Source organism: Perca flavescens, chromosome 11, assembly GCF_004354835.1.
Source record: "Perca flavescens isolate YP-PL-M2 chromosome 11, PFLA_1.0, whole genome shotgun sequence".
Lineage (NCBI taxonomy): Eukaryota > Metazoa > Chordata > Actinopteri > Perciformes > Percidae > Perca > Perca flavescens.
The window spans coordinates 1,743,743-1,761,177 of record NC_041341.1 but is presented as its reverse complement, the minus strand read 5'-3'; the positions used below and the strand labels follow the sequence as shown (position 1 = coordinate 1,761,177).

The 17,435-nt window shown below is 43.4% G+C and overlaps 1 protein-coding gene across 1 annotated transcript; it reads left to right on the top strand.

Moving 5' to 3' along the window:
- The first annotated feature begins 233 nt into the window (after positions 1-233).
- LOC114564232 (olfactory receptor 10J5-like) lies at positions 234-1,160 on the top strand. The gene has a single exon (XM_028591474.1). The coding sequence runs from the start codon at positions 234-236 to the stop codon at positions 1,158-1,160; it is 927 nt and encodes a 308-aa protein (XP_028447275.1).
- The last annotated feature ends 16,275 nt before the right edge of the window (positions 1,161-17,435 follow it).

Below are 17,435 nucleotides of genomic sequence, written 5' to 3'. Positions count from 1 at the left end.
TGATAGCAGCTTTTTCTTTGGAGAGATTAATTAGATCCGTGGAGGTTGAAGCAGTCTGATAAAAACTTCCCAGAGATGGAAACAGGTCACAGATCCAATTTCTGTGTTTGCAGGACCACACCAGTGTGTATCAAGCTCAGGTAATATTGACTTAATGAGACAATCTCAGGTTATATGAGACTTCTTGTAATATAACTGTTTTATTCATTAACATTTTGTTTTAGACAACCATAATGGATGATGAATTAAATGTAACATATATAACTTTTGATGGGCATGTGGAAGTGCAGAAATACAGATATCTTTATTTTGTGATCATGTTTACAGCATATATTCTAATTCTTTGCAGTAATTCCACTATTGTGTGCATCATAGTGATTAACAAAGCCCTCCATGAGCCTATGTACATTTTCATTGCAGCTTTGTTAATCAACTCTGTTCTTTACAGCACTGCTATCTATCCAAAGCTTTTGATTGACTTTTTATCTGAAAAACAGATCATATCTTATTCAGCCTGTCTCTTTCAGTGGTTTATATATTACACTCTAGCCGCTTCAGAATTCTTCCTGTTGGCAGCCATGTCTTATGACAGATATGTGTCTATATGTAAACCTCTGCAATATCCAACTATCATGAGAAAAACAACTGTTTATATTTTCCTGATTTTAGCTTGGATTCTACCTGTTTGTCAGGTTTCAGTGGGAACGTTGCTGAATGCTAATAGAAAACTGTGTACCTTTATTTTGAAAGGAATAATCTGTAACAGCACAGTTCAGAATCTTCATTGTGTGAGTTCAACAGTGATAAATATATATGGCTTGATTCTTTTTGTAGAATTTGTACCTCTCCCTGTACTCTTCATACTTTTTACATACACCAGGATATTTATAATAACCTATAGAAGTAGTAGAGAAGTCAGGAGAAAAGCTGCACAGACCTGTTTACCCCACCTGTTGGTTCTAATCAACTTTTCCTGTTTGAGTACATATGATGTACTGCTGGCTCGACTGGAAACAAATGTTCCCAAAACTGTACGTTTAATAATGTCTTTACAAATTATTTTTTATCATCCTCTCTTTAATCCGATCATATATGGATTTAAAATGAAAGAAATTTATAAACACCTCAAGAGATTGTTCCGTCCTGACAAATTAAACTAATATTTTCAACTGTGTGCGCTCATTACAACTTAATAATAATGCAAAGATTCTCGGAAGGTATTTCATTCAAGGATTTGTTTCTAATAGACTTAAAAACAAGCAAATGTGTTTTTAGCTTAAACAATGTTATGTTAAATATTTTTTCCGCTAATGTTTAAAAATCGAACATATTGTTTTTATTTTACCATGGAATCACAAAATGCATGCTGAAGTTTCAAGTTTGTTTTTGTAGTAAAATAGAACCGTGTTACTAGGATTGGAATTTCTATCAGTACCATATTTTCTCTGTCTTTTGATAAAATCCCAAGATGTTAAAATCACCAGCCTTGAATGCAAGACTGCATACCTTTGTGAGTTTTCTGTTTAACTTTTGATTTGTGTAGGGCTGGCAATATATTGTATGTAAAGGGTTAGTAGTATGAAAAAAAAATGTCATTGTGGAAAAATAAACAAATAAAAAAGAAACCATACTATTGTTGCTATCACATTTTTTTCATTATTATTAGCACTATTTGTAGACTATGCCTTGTCATGACAAACAAGAAAACAAGTACTGTGAGGTTTCTAACAGCCTTAGTTGAGTAAATCATGAACCGCAGAACTGATTTTGGATTTATGGAACTTTTTATATTCTGCACCAGCTGCATTTGTGACAAAGACCATAGGGAAAAAGCCTCTTTAGTGAAGATTAAGGAAGGCCAAAAAGGCTTAACTGTTGGGCCAGAGTCTGCATTAAGACTCATACATTTGTCAGACAGAAATTAAATTAATTTGACAACAGTCAACCAAAACTAAAGTGGAAGTAAATGCTATATTTATATATAGCATTCTGCCTGCACATTGTGGCCTTGTGTTTGGATTGTAATGTTCTGAGGATTTTTAGTGATGCTGAGTAGAGAGTATGTTAAACCTGCAGCCAGGATCAAGATGCGATCACAATCAAAGAAAATCTCAAAGGTGACAAAGCACAAAGACTTTGAGGAAGAAGCTAAATTATTAACATGTGTTACAGTTTTTTCCGATTGCTAAACAACAGTGGGCACAACTGGAGTCACATGTGCAAAACTCAAACTACAGTCTGCACTACCAACAGTCACCTGAGCTAAACAGTTCACATCACCTGCAAAACAGGCTCAGTGCAGCCAAACACTATGCACAATCCTCAGTGAGATAACACACACTGTCACTCAGAACACACTGAGGGTAAAAACACTAGCATCAAACACCAATACAGAAATTACAAACTTTTTCATCTTTACAGTTTGAACAATTTGAGTGACTTGACACTACTCAATAGTTTATTTAAGGAAAAAATATAGATTGTATAGCATACCAATTTTTACATAAGGTAAAAAAAGAAGGAATGAAAATCAGCAGTTTTCTTCAATAAAGTATTTTGTCTCTAGTAATTTATGGAATTACTGGGGGAAAAAAAACTAAAGGTACATACGTAACAGTACCAAAGACTAGTGTGACTAATCCTGCCTCGCTCCAGCATCATGTGGCAAGTTTTCTTCATCACATTGGATGTCTTCATCATCTCTAAATAAAAATGAATGTGGTGTTTCTATTGCTTTCACCTCCATTACTTTCTGAAAAACAGTAAGAACACAGTTTTACTATAGTAAACATATAGTGTTTTTCACTTTTTTTTATAGCTGTGTATATACTGTAACCTCAGACATCTTACCTGGACATATTGGTATCTTTGCTCTTTTACCTGTTTCTCTCAAACAGTACAGTGTATAATTGTTTCATTCTTATTTGGTGTTTGTATACAAAAAAAGGCTTTCTGAGCTTTCTCTGTATAAATACCATATATGTTCACTAACTAGTCTAAAATAAGACACCTGCTTAGGCTTTCAGCTAGAATCCCAATCAGCAGTGTTTGATAGGCACCAGACTGAAATCTATTCTGTTTTGAATGTGTGGTTAACAGTTTTGACAGCAGTGTGTTAGCATTTGAACAAAGTGCTGTAAATCTACAGTGTTGTGCAGGTTGTGGTTAAAGTCATGGGATAAGTGTGTTGAGTTTTGAAAACTGTGTTCAAGCAATGAAAAATGAACTAGAGTTTGGTCCACATGAACTGCTGCTGTGCAGACTGTAGTTAGAGTTTTGCACATGTGACTCCAGTTGTGCCCACTGTCGTCTAGCAATCGAAAAAAACTGTAATGGGACATGAATGCACACAGATGGAGTAAAAGAGGAGCACAGTGTGTCATATGAAGTCCCCTTGCTGTCTAAACCTATAGCAGCATAAATAAGGGCTGGTCCAAGGCAAACCTGAGCCAGCCCTAACTACTGATACGCTTTATCAAAGAAGAGAATTTTAAGGTTACTCTTAAATGTGGATACAGTGTCTGCCTCCCGAACCAAAACTGGGAGCAGGTTCCACTGAAGAGGAGCTTGGTAGCTGAAGGCTCTGGCTCCCATAATACTTTTGGAGACTTTAGGAACCAAAAGTAACTCTGCATTCTGCGAGTAAAGTCTTCTAGTAGGGAAATAGGGTACTATGAGCTCTTTAAGAAATGATGGTGACCGAACATTAAGAGCTTTGTCGGTGAGGAAAAGGATATTAAATTGAATTGTGGATTTTACAGGGAGCCAGCCAACTGGAGAGTCCTAAGGGACTTAATAGAGCAACCTGATAATAAGGAATTACAATAGTCCAGCCTCGAACTAATAAATACATGGACTAGTTTTCTGCATCTTTTTGAGACAGGATGTGTCTTTTTGCAACGTTACGCAGGTGGAAAAGAAGGTGTCGTCAGCTTCAACAATCTGTTTGTTTTAAATAAATGTTGGTAAAATATAGAATTACATTAGCAGAAAAGCAATTCATTTTTGTTTTATTTTGTCTTTGTGCATAGAGGAAGTGTGTTATTGTTCCTTGACAATCACTTTCAACCCATCTGGCCAACAGTAAAACCATCCATCACTGCATGAAAAGTGGGATTTCTAATTGCAAATTTGGTAAGACGTGTCGGACTTTAGGAGCTCCACACAGTCTGACGAGAAAGCGGCAGCCTGCTGGGCTCCATACCCAGGGCAAAGTCACCCTTTGTGGATTACTCACCAGTGGGGCTCCGCGGCCGGCTGCCGGCATAACTATAATATATTTACAGTTTGAATTTCGTCACGGCACTTATATCACAGCTACCCCAAGGTCTTAAAAAGCTAACCGTTTTTTTTTTAACCATTGTTGTGAACGTCGGGCGTCTTGTTAGGAGGAGCAGCTAGCTAGCTATGTGTCCCATTCAATACAATGTGGAAAAGATCGCGGCTAGCTAGCTACACTTTCGGCATAAGCGAGGCGAATAGAATGGGCAGCTACTGTACGTGCGGGGTCTGACCATGCTGTATTTGTAAAATGCTTTTAAAAATTAACTAGTCCTGTTATATCTGTTGACCATGCACACAGCCATCTTGGAAATGTTGTCATGGAAACACAAATTGACAAACTGTCAAACATGCCTGCTACCAGAATGTTCCATCAGTGTCACTTAGGGGCTTCACGAGTCAAAATCAAGAATAAAGCTGAATGAGGAACTTCTCAGAACATTTAAGCCATGCAGTTGGAGCAGAGAGAGGGAGGTCTATTACGGTCTTTGTATTAAATTTCAGGGTACAGGATATTAATTTATTATCGTGAGTTTATTTTTTAATGTTTAGGTATGTAGAGATCTTTTAAAAGACATGTTATTGTTGAAATAAATAAACCAACACATGTACTTATGTGTATCTCGTATGTTTGCCATCTTATGGACATAATGTGGAAAAATAGTTATTCCAATCTTTCAAAACTGTTATTTAGAAAGAGCATTCAAACGTCTTTTGGCCAGTTTTGACAGCTATGTGTTTGTTGGATTGATTAGATGAGATGAAAAATGAGAACAGCCTTCTGTGTGCGCTCACAGTCATTGGTTTTGCTCGCTACCGTTTTCAAGCTGAAAGCCATCCGATTGATTGCCTGTTCAGCAGTGGTTGGCGCCAATGTTGAATCGGCCAAAAAAAGGCCCACGAAGGCCGACGCGTGGCGACAGTCCGTCACATCGCACAAACTAAGGTGGGCGGCTGCTCACCGTTGGACCAACTTCGACTGACGGACATCGCTCGTCTTGGTGGGTCAGGGCCTTAGGGCTGTTGATTTGAAAGTTTGACACGTTTACTTTATGAACTTTGTGTTATGACCTCTTTGATGGATTTGGGATCAACAACACGACAATGAAGAAATTGTGACAGAGTCAGTGTAAAAGTGAAAATTATGGTGTTTATTCATAACAAGGAAATAGGTCAGAAAAGGGTGGTGGAAGATGGGACCTAGAAGTCGTGCCTAACAAATGAAATTCATCTAACAAAACTTGATAACAAAAACTTAGCTAAGGTCCTCAACCTCCACCACACACAACTCTAAAGCCTAAAAACAAAACAAATCTCCAACCTGGCCTGGGAACGCCTCGGGATCCCCCAGTCAGAGCTGGTTAATGTGGCTCGGGAAAGGGAAGTTTGGGGTCCCCTGCTGGAGCTGCTCCCGCCGCGACCCGACACCGGATAAGCGGAAGAAGATGGATGGATGGATGGATATATGCTACTTGTATAGTCCTTTTCAGTTTGTAAACTGAACCAGAAAACATGTCAGTAGTATTTAGTAGTGCTCACTTAAAAAATGTGAGTTAATTAAGTATTTACTCAGAAAAAGCAAGCTGCATTAACTTAAAAACCATGAGCTAATTAAGTGTAATTTACTTAAAATGAACAAGTTGTCTTCACTTAGTAAGTATAAGCTTATTGAGTGTTACTTACTCAGAAAAAGCAAGCTGCATTAACTTAAAAACCATGAGCTAATTAAGTGTCATTTACTTAAAATAAACAAGTTGTCTTCACTTAATAAGTATAATCTTATTGAGTGTTACTTACTCAGAATAAACAAGCTGTGTTCACTTAAAAATGTAAGTTTATTGAGTATTGTTTATTTAAAACTCCTAACAACGGTATTTCAATGTAGCTAACGTAACGTTAATGGCAGCCGGCGAAGAGGAGCCAGTTGGTCTCATTTTCCCCGAGCTTGACCCTCCACCTCGGGGAGAATGAGTTTTGGTAAAGTGGTCGGGCTTTGTTCGCAACATTTCCATTACATTAATGCTGTTGTAACGTTACTTTATGTAACAATTAAAAAGGTTCATTGAGTTGTTTGGTCATACGATTATATATTGGTTTGCTAATAGCTTTGGTTAGCTAGCTCATACCACCACTAGCTTGTTACTTAGTTTAGCGTGTATAATGGTGTTTCTCTCCCCCCCGCCCCAGACGGTCCCGCTCTTGACAACAGGGCTTGAATATAACGTCAGGCAAGAACGAACAAGTGTTGTAAAGCTGTCGGTTATTCAGTTGCAGACAGTGAAAGTAATAAGGTGTGTGTGTGTGTGTGTGTGTGTGTGTGTGTGAGAGAGAGAGTGAGTGAGTGAAAGTGGAGGGGGCGGTGTCGAAATGTAGTCTAACACAAAAACTTTCAAAATGGCTACTCCGGTGAGCTGCACAAAACTATTTAGCATCAAGAGGGCGGTAGTGGTGCTGGGTGCACGAGGAGGGGTTGAAAGGCCGAGGGGGTTGCTAGGCAACGCGCACGCTTAACCCATGTGGTAGTTCCTGTGTTAGCTCTGTACAAACGTAAGCCGATTCCACATGGTTAAGCTAGCAGCGCTAGCTCGGGAGCTACGTGGCTAGCTTGTGTCCGTGTGTGTGTGTGTGTGTGTGTGTGTGTGTGTATATAATTAGTAAAAGTAGAGTAGAGAAGAAGTGTAAAGAAAAGAGGCACTCTGATCTTAGTTATCGAAAATGACCAGCCCCCCTCAGGTCTGGACCACACGTGTAGTTGGGACAGACTCTGAGGCTTTTGTATTACTGAGGGAAATGGTCACTATAACCACTCCAGTGGCTAACAGCTGATTTCCGCGATTATCTTGCAGACAGTAACTAAACTCCGTGAAAAGGAGTGACTTAGCAGGTAGCGATTACAGTTATTGACCAAGCTACTTATACAACATCAACAGTATTGTGATCAATTATACATTCACAGAAACAGATTAATAATCATATATGGACCATTACATGATTACAATCAGATCACATTAATGGCAACAATGGTAGAGATAACCTTTGCTCATTAATAAAACAAACCAAACACACCAATTCTATAGTCTGCCCAGAACTGTGTAAAAGCCTCCTTACTGTGGTTGTTTGTCAGTTAATCTCTCGCCAGAGTTTAACGATCCGTTTCGTCCAGAGCAGTAGACGACACGCAATCCAGGTCGACAGCAAGAAACGGAACGTAGTCCTTTCTTGGATCCGGGCTGATTAATCCTGCTGCAGATAGAGGAAATACTGGGCCAGTAGGCTATTCCTCGGATCCCCTTGGTATATCAGAAAGATATAAAATGTCCCAGCTCAATCTCGACCAGAGGTTACGCTGGCTAAGCTAGTCCGGACTGCCTGCACCTCCTGTCGGTAAAACTGAATTACCGTGGAAAGCAAAGAAGCACAAACGCCGACAGCTTTTATCCTTCCTCCGCCTCCTAGTGGCGGGGTGGTGCATTCAAAGGCCTGACGGCCAATGGGAAAACCACGTGTTGAAGGTAGATTCCATTTTGGCGACTCCTCTTCCAAGTCAGGTCAATCTGAGCCAAATCACTGTTTAACCAGCTTCTTGGTCCCCAACAAATCTGATACTGGCAGTTGTGTATTGATACGTGGCATGGGATTAGTTCCATTCTTTTCTCCTTTACATGATGTTACCCGTAAAGCCCATGTTGCAGGTTAACCACCACTGTTGATTAATAGGTACATATAGCACTCAATATATGTATATCATTGTTGAAAATGTCTTAGTGGGGTTTTTTCCGCAATTCGGTGATGATGTCACGTTGGGGAGACGTGCATCAGCCTAGTACTAGAACTATGGTGACTGACTGGGATGAGGAAGAGGTTTTTTTACTGTCCGTGAATAGCACCAAGTGAAACTCAATGTTTTATTTATATCTAGTGACAGTGATCATGTCGTTAGTTCAGATAAGTACCGGTAAACTTATCTAGATCTAGAAAATACAAGGCTACATGCTAGCTATGTGCTAACTTGCCAGTCCCACCTGTGAAATCCCCCGATGGTTGTAAACACATAGATATGATTGATATTATGATTAGATATCTCACGTTTTGATGGTAGCCTAATAGCTCCAGTAACAGCATATTTGCCTGGTGTTTATTTATTACTTGGATGGGGATGCTGTTAAGCTTTTCCCAAGTTTAGACAGCTAGCTAACGCTACGCCGACGTTTCGCTAACATTAGCGCAACAGACAAAGACTTTTGTCTCCAGATGTCCTCAAACAAGCTTCAATTGAAAAAGAAACACTGCTTCTACACACAGATCCAGACACTGATTTTTGTCACCCAATCAAATCACTGTGATCTTGTTGTTTGGACTGAAAACAATTTCACCGTGGTGTGTCTTTCCAGACCAGGAGTTCTGGGAACATCGTCTACAAAAAGCACAATAATTCTTCAAAAAAGTGTGCCTCCCAGAACTCCCAGAGAAAGCGCATGCTGCCTCATGTTCCAAGTGAAAGACAGCAGTAGAAAAGAAGTGTCCGTTTATAAAAGAATTGCACTACTTAGTTAAGCTGTTTTTTTTAAGTGATTATTTGACTCAAAGAGTATTAACCTGTTACTTGAAATGTTATTTAAAATCAGTTACTTGAAATGTTATTTAAAATCAGTTACTTGAAATGTTATTTAAAATCAGTTACTTGAAATGTTATTTAAAATCTGTTACTTGAAATTCAGTGTTTCAAAGTAGTTCAACACAAGAAGCACAATAAACAATTAACTGTTGCACTTTGCAAGAATTGTTTTTATTAAAAAATAGTTTTTAATTATCAAATTGTCATTGAAGTAGTTAATGTACAAATAGCATACCATTGTCAGGTTATCATGGCCTTTGTCAGGTTTACATGGACTTTTAGTTGGTGTTCATTGACTTTCTGTTTGTTTCCCCATTCACCGTCACCAGCACTCACTCCTCTCATTCTCCAGCACACTCCTCCTACTGATTACACACACCTGCACTGCATCAAGCCACATCATCAGTTCACCACCTGCAGCTAATCAGTGACTCCCTACTTAAGCAGCACAGACACTCACACTCTTTTCTAGTCTCGTTTCTACACGACGCTCTGACCTCTCACGTATGTCTAGTTCATCCAAGTTTACGTTACCTGTATCCTGTTGTCTGCTTGCTGCTCTGAGCCTGACCTCCTCTGCTGCCGGATTCCTGCCTGTTCTCTCTTAGTTTAACTATTCCAGTCTGTCTCCTGGTCGTTCCCTGACAGAAGACTAGACCAAGTACTACGGAAATGGATGAGGACGCCATGGAAGATTTTCTGTTCAACCAGAATGGAGATACTCTGGAGGACTTTGTTGCTGTGTACCTCCATTATTACCAAAACGAGGGCTGGGAAGAGGACTTTTTAAAACAGCAGTTCTGGTCGGGTTTGGATGACCCACTTGCTCAGATGCTGCTGCTCAAGGACATTAAACTGCCGTTTAGAGAGTTTCTTTGGGTTGAGCCCTTTGGGTTTGTGGTTCCTCCCTCACGGTGGCGCTTGCCGATCCAGAGCCAGCAGGCGTCCGCCTAGTCGACCAGAAGCCAGAGACTGCTCACCGCGACTGCCCAGCCGAGTCGTGCAACCCTTCTGTTCCCGAGCTGACGTCTCCCCTGAGTCCCGGCTAGCTAGCGTCTCCCCTGAGTCCCGGCTAGCTAGCGTCTCCCCTGAGTCCAGGCTAGCTAGCGTCTCCCAGGTTCGTAACTCTGCAAAACGACTCGCAGATCGACTTTGGTGGACAAAAAGAACGCACCATTAGCATGCGCACTTTTCGGTTTCATCTGGCCTTACAATAACACTTGGACACATATTAACTAGAATACAGCAAACATTAACTATCTTATCAAGAAGGGTAAATTCTTCATCTTTACAGGGAAGCAACAAACTAATTGGTATTGTTTTATGTAATAGTGTGTACTTATTGCGCAAGCTACCTATTACCCTTTCTACATGTATCCTAAGGTGTGCTATAGTACGTGTGTCTTCCACATCCTTAGCATCGAGTTGATATCTGCTTTTAGTGAATGCAGGAATTTTAACTTCCGCGCACATCGTTCCCACACTGTCTTTAATATTAAAGCCTCAGTCCGCTAACCCTAAATCACCAGTTAAGAAGCCCACAATTCTCAGTTATGTGCTTGTCAGATTCTCGTCCCCCCCCCCATCCCTTTGAAATAAATGAAATCTGGCCTTGGGGAGCAATTCCTATCAAGTATTTCATTGTGTGTGTACCTTTTGTAGTGGGAAAAGGATTGTGCACGTGCCATTAAATTTGACGGCCTCTCTGTACATATTTCAAAACAGTCAACAATAATCGCAACACGCTTTCCAAAAGCTTCCAAAAATTGATGTGGCATTGTGGCTTGTAAACAGTGTCTCTCAGGCCAGTACAACAAGGGAGGAAGGCGTGCATAAAGCCCATCTATGGTGTCGGCAAAGGTAGCAGAAAGCGTTCTACGTGACACATTAAAAATGTGTGAAAGATGCTGAATTGGAAGATCAAGCCTTAGACGAATGAGTGTCAGTAAGACCATTTGAAATTGTGACCGCTTCTTTGTAACTGGCATGAAGGGATTAACAGTAATAAACATTGACAACAAAATTGCAAAACATGGAAGTCCTGTATAATATCGTACCTTCTCTGTATTATCTTTGAAAAACTCTTCATCCATCTTTAATTTGTTTAACTCAGACTTAAGCTTCCTATTTTCCTACAAAAGACGGGTTAGTTCTGCAATGCTTTGCTCACAGAACTGGCGTTCTGCTCTTAGTATCTTAGCAGCTGGTTCGTCTGTTTCTGTCGGTTCTCTACATTCCTCCTCTTCTGCAGCTCCTTCCTCTGCATGATCCCCATGCTCTTCTTCTTCTGCAGCCCCTGCTTCTGCTTGATCCCAATATCCCTCTTCTTGAGCATCCTCTTGGACTCCATCTCTCTCACCTTCGTTCATGTTGTTTTGTTCATTTTGGCCTCCTCCCCTGAGATTCTCTCAAATTATGTCTAAGTTGTCTGCGGCCATGCCGATCTGACACTGTGGCTGTGACCTCTGAGTGACCCAGGTGCATGGTTGGAGCCCAGTCTGGATGAGACTCGTCCATCTCATATGCTGGTTTACCTTTGGGGGAGACAAAATATTATATTCAGTATTTTTAGGTTTGACTGAACTTAAGTTATATCAAATTAACTGTAGCAGTTATTTGAGTGCTTTGTTTTGATCACATTCATTCAGCGCATTTTATTTGAACTAGCTTAAGCTAGCTAGTAGTTGGTTAGTTAGCTAGTTGCTTAGCCTAACTTAGCTTGCTCACTTTGCCGCAAAGTCAACAGATATCCTCTCGGGGGAAAAAGAACATAATGAGAACACAATCATTTGCTAAATGAAGGTTATGTTCTTTACCTGAATGAAAATGCCTGGAACACACTTTCAGTGATCTTGGGATGTCTGCGAAAAGTATGTCCTTCCGTCTTATGGCGGATATCCAGGCCATCCGTCTTGGCTTGGTAACATCAGAAACACGACTCCCTTCGTTCTGTTTCCAGGCAGGAAAACGATAAAAAGAGAGTCCGTTGTCTATTTTTTTGCCCCGGACATTACAGCCAACAACACAACAAGTTCTTCCCATGACTAAAACGTTTCTGTTTGTTTTTGTTTCACTCTCTCTAGCGCTCTCTCTTGCTCTCTGTGTGTGTGTGTGAGTGGCCTCACAAAATGGCGATTTTTCCCATCAGCCACTGCGGCGCTAGTGCCGTGACGCCCACACGCCTGTGTGGTACATGAATATGAGTGTGAGGTGCTTTCTCACGTCACAGATTTCTTTGGACTGTGGTCGCACCTGGATCCTGGCTGCAGCTGTTTCCCTGTTCCAAGATATAGCTACACTGGATGCCCTGGCCTCAAGCTCCATCATAAGAAATCTTGGAGTTATTATTTAATGCCCACATAAAACAAGAACTACCTTTTTCACATGCGTAATATTGCAAAAAATTTGGCACATCCTGTCTCAAACAAATCAAAACAAGCTTTATTCCTTAATTGTCAAATACACAGAGTACAATGTAGTAAAATGCTATTACCAGTGTTCGAATTACGTGGGAGCCAGAGGGAGCCGAGCTCCCATAGAGTGGCCCATGAAAGCACCAAAGCCAAAAATCTGAGGGGGTCTCTCATATCTGAAGATGTCTGCTATATGTGGCATTGTAATTTAATCTTAAGCAACGCTCATTATCCATCCCTGTGCGATCTCTTACCATTAAAGACGTTAAATTAAAATATAGGCTACTACGGACGTAGACCTGAGCCTACCCTACGCTCATGAACGCAGCATGACTGCACTTCACCACCACACCACCAGGCTACGTGAGCAAAACCGCATACGATCGATTTCACAGCACTCGCAAGTCCGAAGAAGTGACCTTGCTTTTAGCTTAATGTGCTTTTGAGGTAAATGCCAATACATGTAAATGTCAGTTATTCAACCGAACAAAAAGGGCACCTGCGCCGAATTCATTTTTGACCCTGACAAGTTTCGGTTTTACCACCAAAAACAAAAAATAGTTGCAGATTTAGAATCAGAAAATAAAATTCCATCCATCCATCCATCTTCGTCCGCTTATCCGGTGTCGGGTCGCGAGGGGAGCAGCTCCAGCAGGGGACCCCAAACTTCCCTTTCCCGAGCAACATTAACCAGCTCCGACTGGGGATCGGCGTTCCCAGGCCAGGTTGGAGATATAATCCCTCCACCTAGTCCTGGGTCTTCCCCGAGGCCTCCTCCCAGCTGGACGTGCCTGGAACACCTCCCTAGGGAGGCGCCCAGGGGGCATCCTTACCAGATGCCCGAACCACCTCAACTGGCTCCTTTTGACGCAAAGGAGCAGCGGCTCTACTGCGAGCTCCTCACGGATGACTGAGCTTCTCACCCTATCTCTAAGGGAGACGCCAGCCACCCTCCTGAGGAAACCCATTTTGGCCGCTTGTACCCTGGATCTCGTTCTTTCGGTCATGACCCAGCCTTCATGACCATAGGTGAGGGTAGGAACGAAAACTGACCGGTAGATCGAGAGCTTTGCCTTCTGGCTCAGCTCTCTTTTCGTCCAACGCAGTGCGATAGATTGAATGCAATACCGCACCCGCTCCGCCCGATTCTCCGACCAATCTCTCCCGCTCCATTGTCCCTCACTCGCGAACAAAACCCCAAGGTACTTGAACTCCTTCACTTGGGGTAAGGACTCATTCCCTACCTGGAGAAGGCATTCCATCGGTTTCCTGCTGAGAACCATGGCCTCCGATTTAGAGGTACTGATCCTCATCCCAACCGCTTCACACTCGGTTGCGAACCGATCCAGTGAGTGCTGAAGGTCGCAGGCCGATGATGCCATCAGGACCACATCATCTGCAAAGAGCAGCGATGAGATCCCCAGCCCACCAAACTGCAACCCCTCCCCACCCCGACTACACCTCGATATCCTGTCCATAAATATTACAAACAGGATTGGTGACAAAGCGCAGCCCTGGCAGAGGCCAACCCTCACCTGAAACGAGTCCGACTTACTGCCGAGAACCCGGACACAGCTCTCACTTTGGTCGTAACCGGACCCTTCCTCAACGATAAACGTCCTGCTCTATCATGTTTCCTCTCAGGCTGTTATGTATGCACATGGATGGCCCTGAGTAGAGAACCCCTCACCCCATACTCCCGCAGCACCTCCCACAGTATCTCCCAGGGGACCCGGTCATACGCCTTCTCCAAATCCACAAAACACATGTAGACCGGTTGGGCATACTCCCAGGCTCCCTCCAGGATCCTTGCGAAAGTGAAGAGCTGGTCCGTTGTTCCACGACCAGGACGGAATCCGCATTGTTCCTCCTCAACCCGAGGTTCGACTATCGGCCGAACCCTCCTTTCCAGCACCTTGGAGTAGACTTTACCAGGGAGGCTGAGAAGTGTGATACCCCTGTAATTGGCACACACCCTCTGGTCCCCCTTTTTAAAAAGGGGAACCACCACCCCAGTCTGCCACTCCTTTGGCACCATCCCAGACTTCCACGCAATGTTGAAGAGGCGTGTCAACCAGGACAGCCCCTCCACACCCAGAGCCTTGAGCATTTCCGGACGGATCTCATCAATCCCCAGGGCTTTGCCACTGTGGAGTTGTTTGACTACATCAGTGACTTCCGCCTGGGAAATTGACGACAATCCCCCGTTATCCTCCAGCTCTGCCTCTAACATAGAGGGCGTATTAGTCGGATTCAGGAGTTCCTCAAAGTGCTCCTTCCACCGCCCTATTACCTCCTCAGTTGAAGTCAACAGTGTCCCATCCTTACTATACACAGCTTGGATGGTTCCCCGCTTCCCCCTCCTGAGGTGGCGAACAGTTTTCCAGAAGCACTTTGGTGCCGACCGAAAGTCCTTCTCCATGTCTTCTCCAAACTTCTCCCACACCCTCTGCTTTGCCTCTTTCACGGCAGAGGCTGCAGCTCTTCGGTACCCTGCAACTGCCTCCGGAGTCCTCCGGCATAACATATCCCGGAAAGACTCCTTCTTCAGTCGGACGGCTTCCCTGACCACCGGTGTCCACCACGGTGTTCGTGGGTTACCGCCCCTTGAGGCACCTAAGACCCTAAGACCACAGCTCCTCACCACAGCTTCAGCAATGGAAACTTTGAACATTGTCCACTCGGGTTCAATGCCCCCAGCCTCCACAGGGATGCACGAAAAGCTCCGCCGGAGGTGTGAGTTGAAAGTCTGTCGGACAGGGGCCTCCTCCAGACGTTCCCAATTTACCCGCACTACACGTTTGGGCTTACCAGGTCTCTCCAGAGTCTTCCCCCACCGCCTGATCCAACTCCCCACCAGATGGTGATCGGTTGACAGCTCAGCCCCTCTCTTCACCCGAGTGTCCAAAACATACGGCCTCAGATCAGATGAAACGATTATAAAATCGATCATTGACCTTCGGCCTAGGGTGCTCTGGTACCAGGTACACTTATGAGCATCCCTATGTTCAAACATGGTGTTCGTTATAGACAATCCATGACTAGCACAGAAGTCCAACAACAAACAACCACTCTGGTTTAGATCAGGGAGGCCGTTCCTCCCAATCACGCCTCTCCAGGTGTCTCCATCATTGCCCACGTGCGCGTTGAAGTCCCCCAGCAGAACAATGGAGTCCCCCACTGGCGCCCCATGCAGGACTCCACTCAAGATCTCCAAGAAGGCCGAATACTCCGAATTCCTGTTTGGTGCATATGCACAAACAACAGTCAGAGTTTTCCCCCCCTCAACCCGCAGGCGTAGGGAGGCGACCCTCTCGTCCACCGGGGTAAACTCCAACGTAGCGGCGCTCAGCCAGGGGCTTGTTAGTATCCCCACACCCGCCCGGCGCCTAACACCCTGGGCAACTCTGGAGAAGAAAAGAGTCCAACCCCTATCCAGGAGTACGGTTCCAGAACCGAGACTGTGCGTAGAGGTAAGGCCCACCAGATCCAACCGGTAGCGCTCCACCTCCCGCACTAGTTCCCGCTCCTTCCCCCACAGAGAGGTGACGTTCCACGTCCCCAGAGCCAGCGTCTGCCGCCCGGGTCTGGTCCGTCGAGGCCCCTGACCTTCACTGCCACCCATGTGGCAGCGCACCCGACCCCAGCGGTTCCTCCCACAGGTGGTGGGCCCATGGGCTGGAGAGATGGGAGCCACGTAGCTTGTTCGGGCTGTGCCCGGCCGGGCTCCGTGGCAAACCCGGCCACCAGGCGCTCGCCGACGAGCCCACCGTCTGGGCCTGGCTCCAGACGGGGGCCCCGGCCTTCCTCCGGGCAGGGTCACTCCATCTCTACCTCGATCACTCATAGGGTTTTTGAACCATTCTTTGTCTGGCCCCTCACCTGAGACCACTTTTCCTTGGGAGACCCTACCAGGAGCACAAAGCTCCAGACAACACAGCCCTCAGGTTCACAGAGACACACTAACCTCTCCACCACGATTTTTTCATCAAAAAAAAAACGGTAATAACTTTTACTGTAGCATAATGTATGCTTAATATACATTGCTTCTTAATCCTACATTCCATGCCGTAATATTCTCCATGTCTGTTTTTCAAAATGTTGTTTTGAATTAAGGTAATAAAATTATTAAATATAAATAATAAAGTCCTCCCGGAGTTGTGCCTTTTGTCATTAGTTTTGTTTTCAATAACTTGGTAAACAGTGGCAGTAAGAGAACAGCTACATGCAAGGTATGTGGCACCAAGATAAATGATGTCGGATCAACAACATCCGACTTCATCAGGCATCTCAAAACGGACCTAAACAGGTCAGTCACTCACACGCTAATGTAAAAGAGACGTTACATTTAGCATATATCGTCATACGTTACAAGCTAACCATCGTCGCAAAGTGCTGTGCCAATGCTGGGAACAGGCAGATTATATCTTTATAGTTATAACTATAAAGATATAATCTGTCTGTAGCAATAGTTGCTGAGCCTCAGACATCCATGGCGCACAGGACGCGGGACTCACGGATCCATCTCCCCAGGAACAAACGCTGTGTCGGGGGGGGGCAAACTCATGTGATGCGTAATTAATCCCGTGGATGATTTGTAGGCTATTACAGTTTTTTCCAACTGCTTACACACGTTTTCAAAACTATGTCTCCTTTTTTCAAAACTCTACACACAATTCCTAAAACTGCTCACACAGAATGCTAAATGCCTCAAATCTCCTTCACAATGAAACACTGCATTCAAAATACCATTAACACATCTCAAAATGAAGCATTTGCATCAAATGGCATACACTTTTTTCATAATAGAACATTTTTGGATTTACCATGTACCCACTGTTGTTCTAAATCTAAAGCTCTTTTGTCTTTCATAGGCTTATATCTACATTTACAATGTTCTAGAGAGACAGTAAATCTGCTGAGAGGGGTTGAAAAGTGCACTGTAAAAAACAATCTAATGTTACAGTAAAACAGAAAATATTTATTGGGCACAACGTTACATTTGTAAGAGTAGCTCAGTGTTGTATACAGTAGCATGAAACAAGAAAGTACAAGTACAAACATATGTAAACCAAAGGTATCATTTTTAGCATAAAGAATATGTGTGTGTGTGCGTGTTTGTCCGT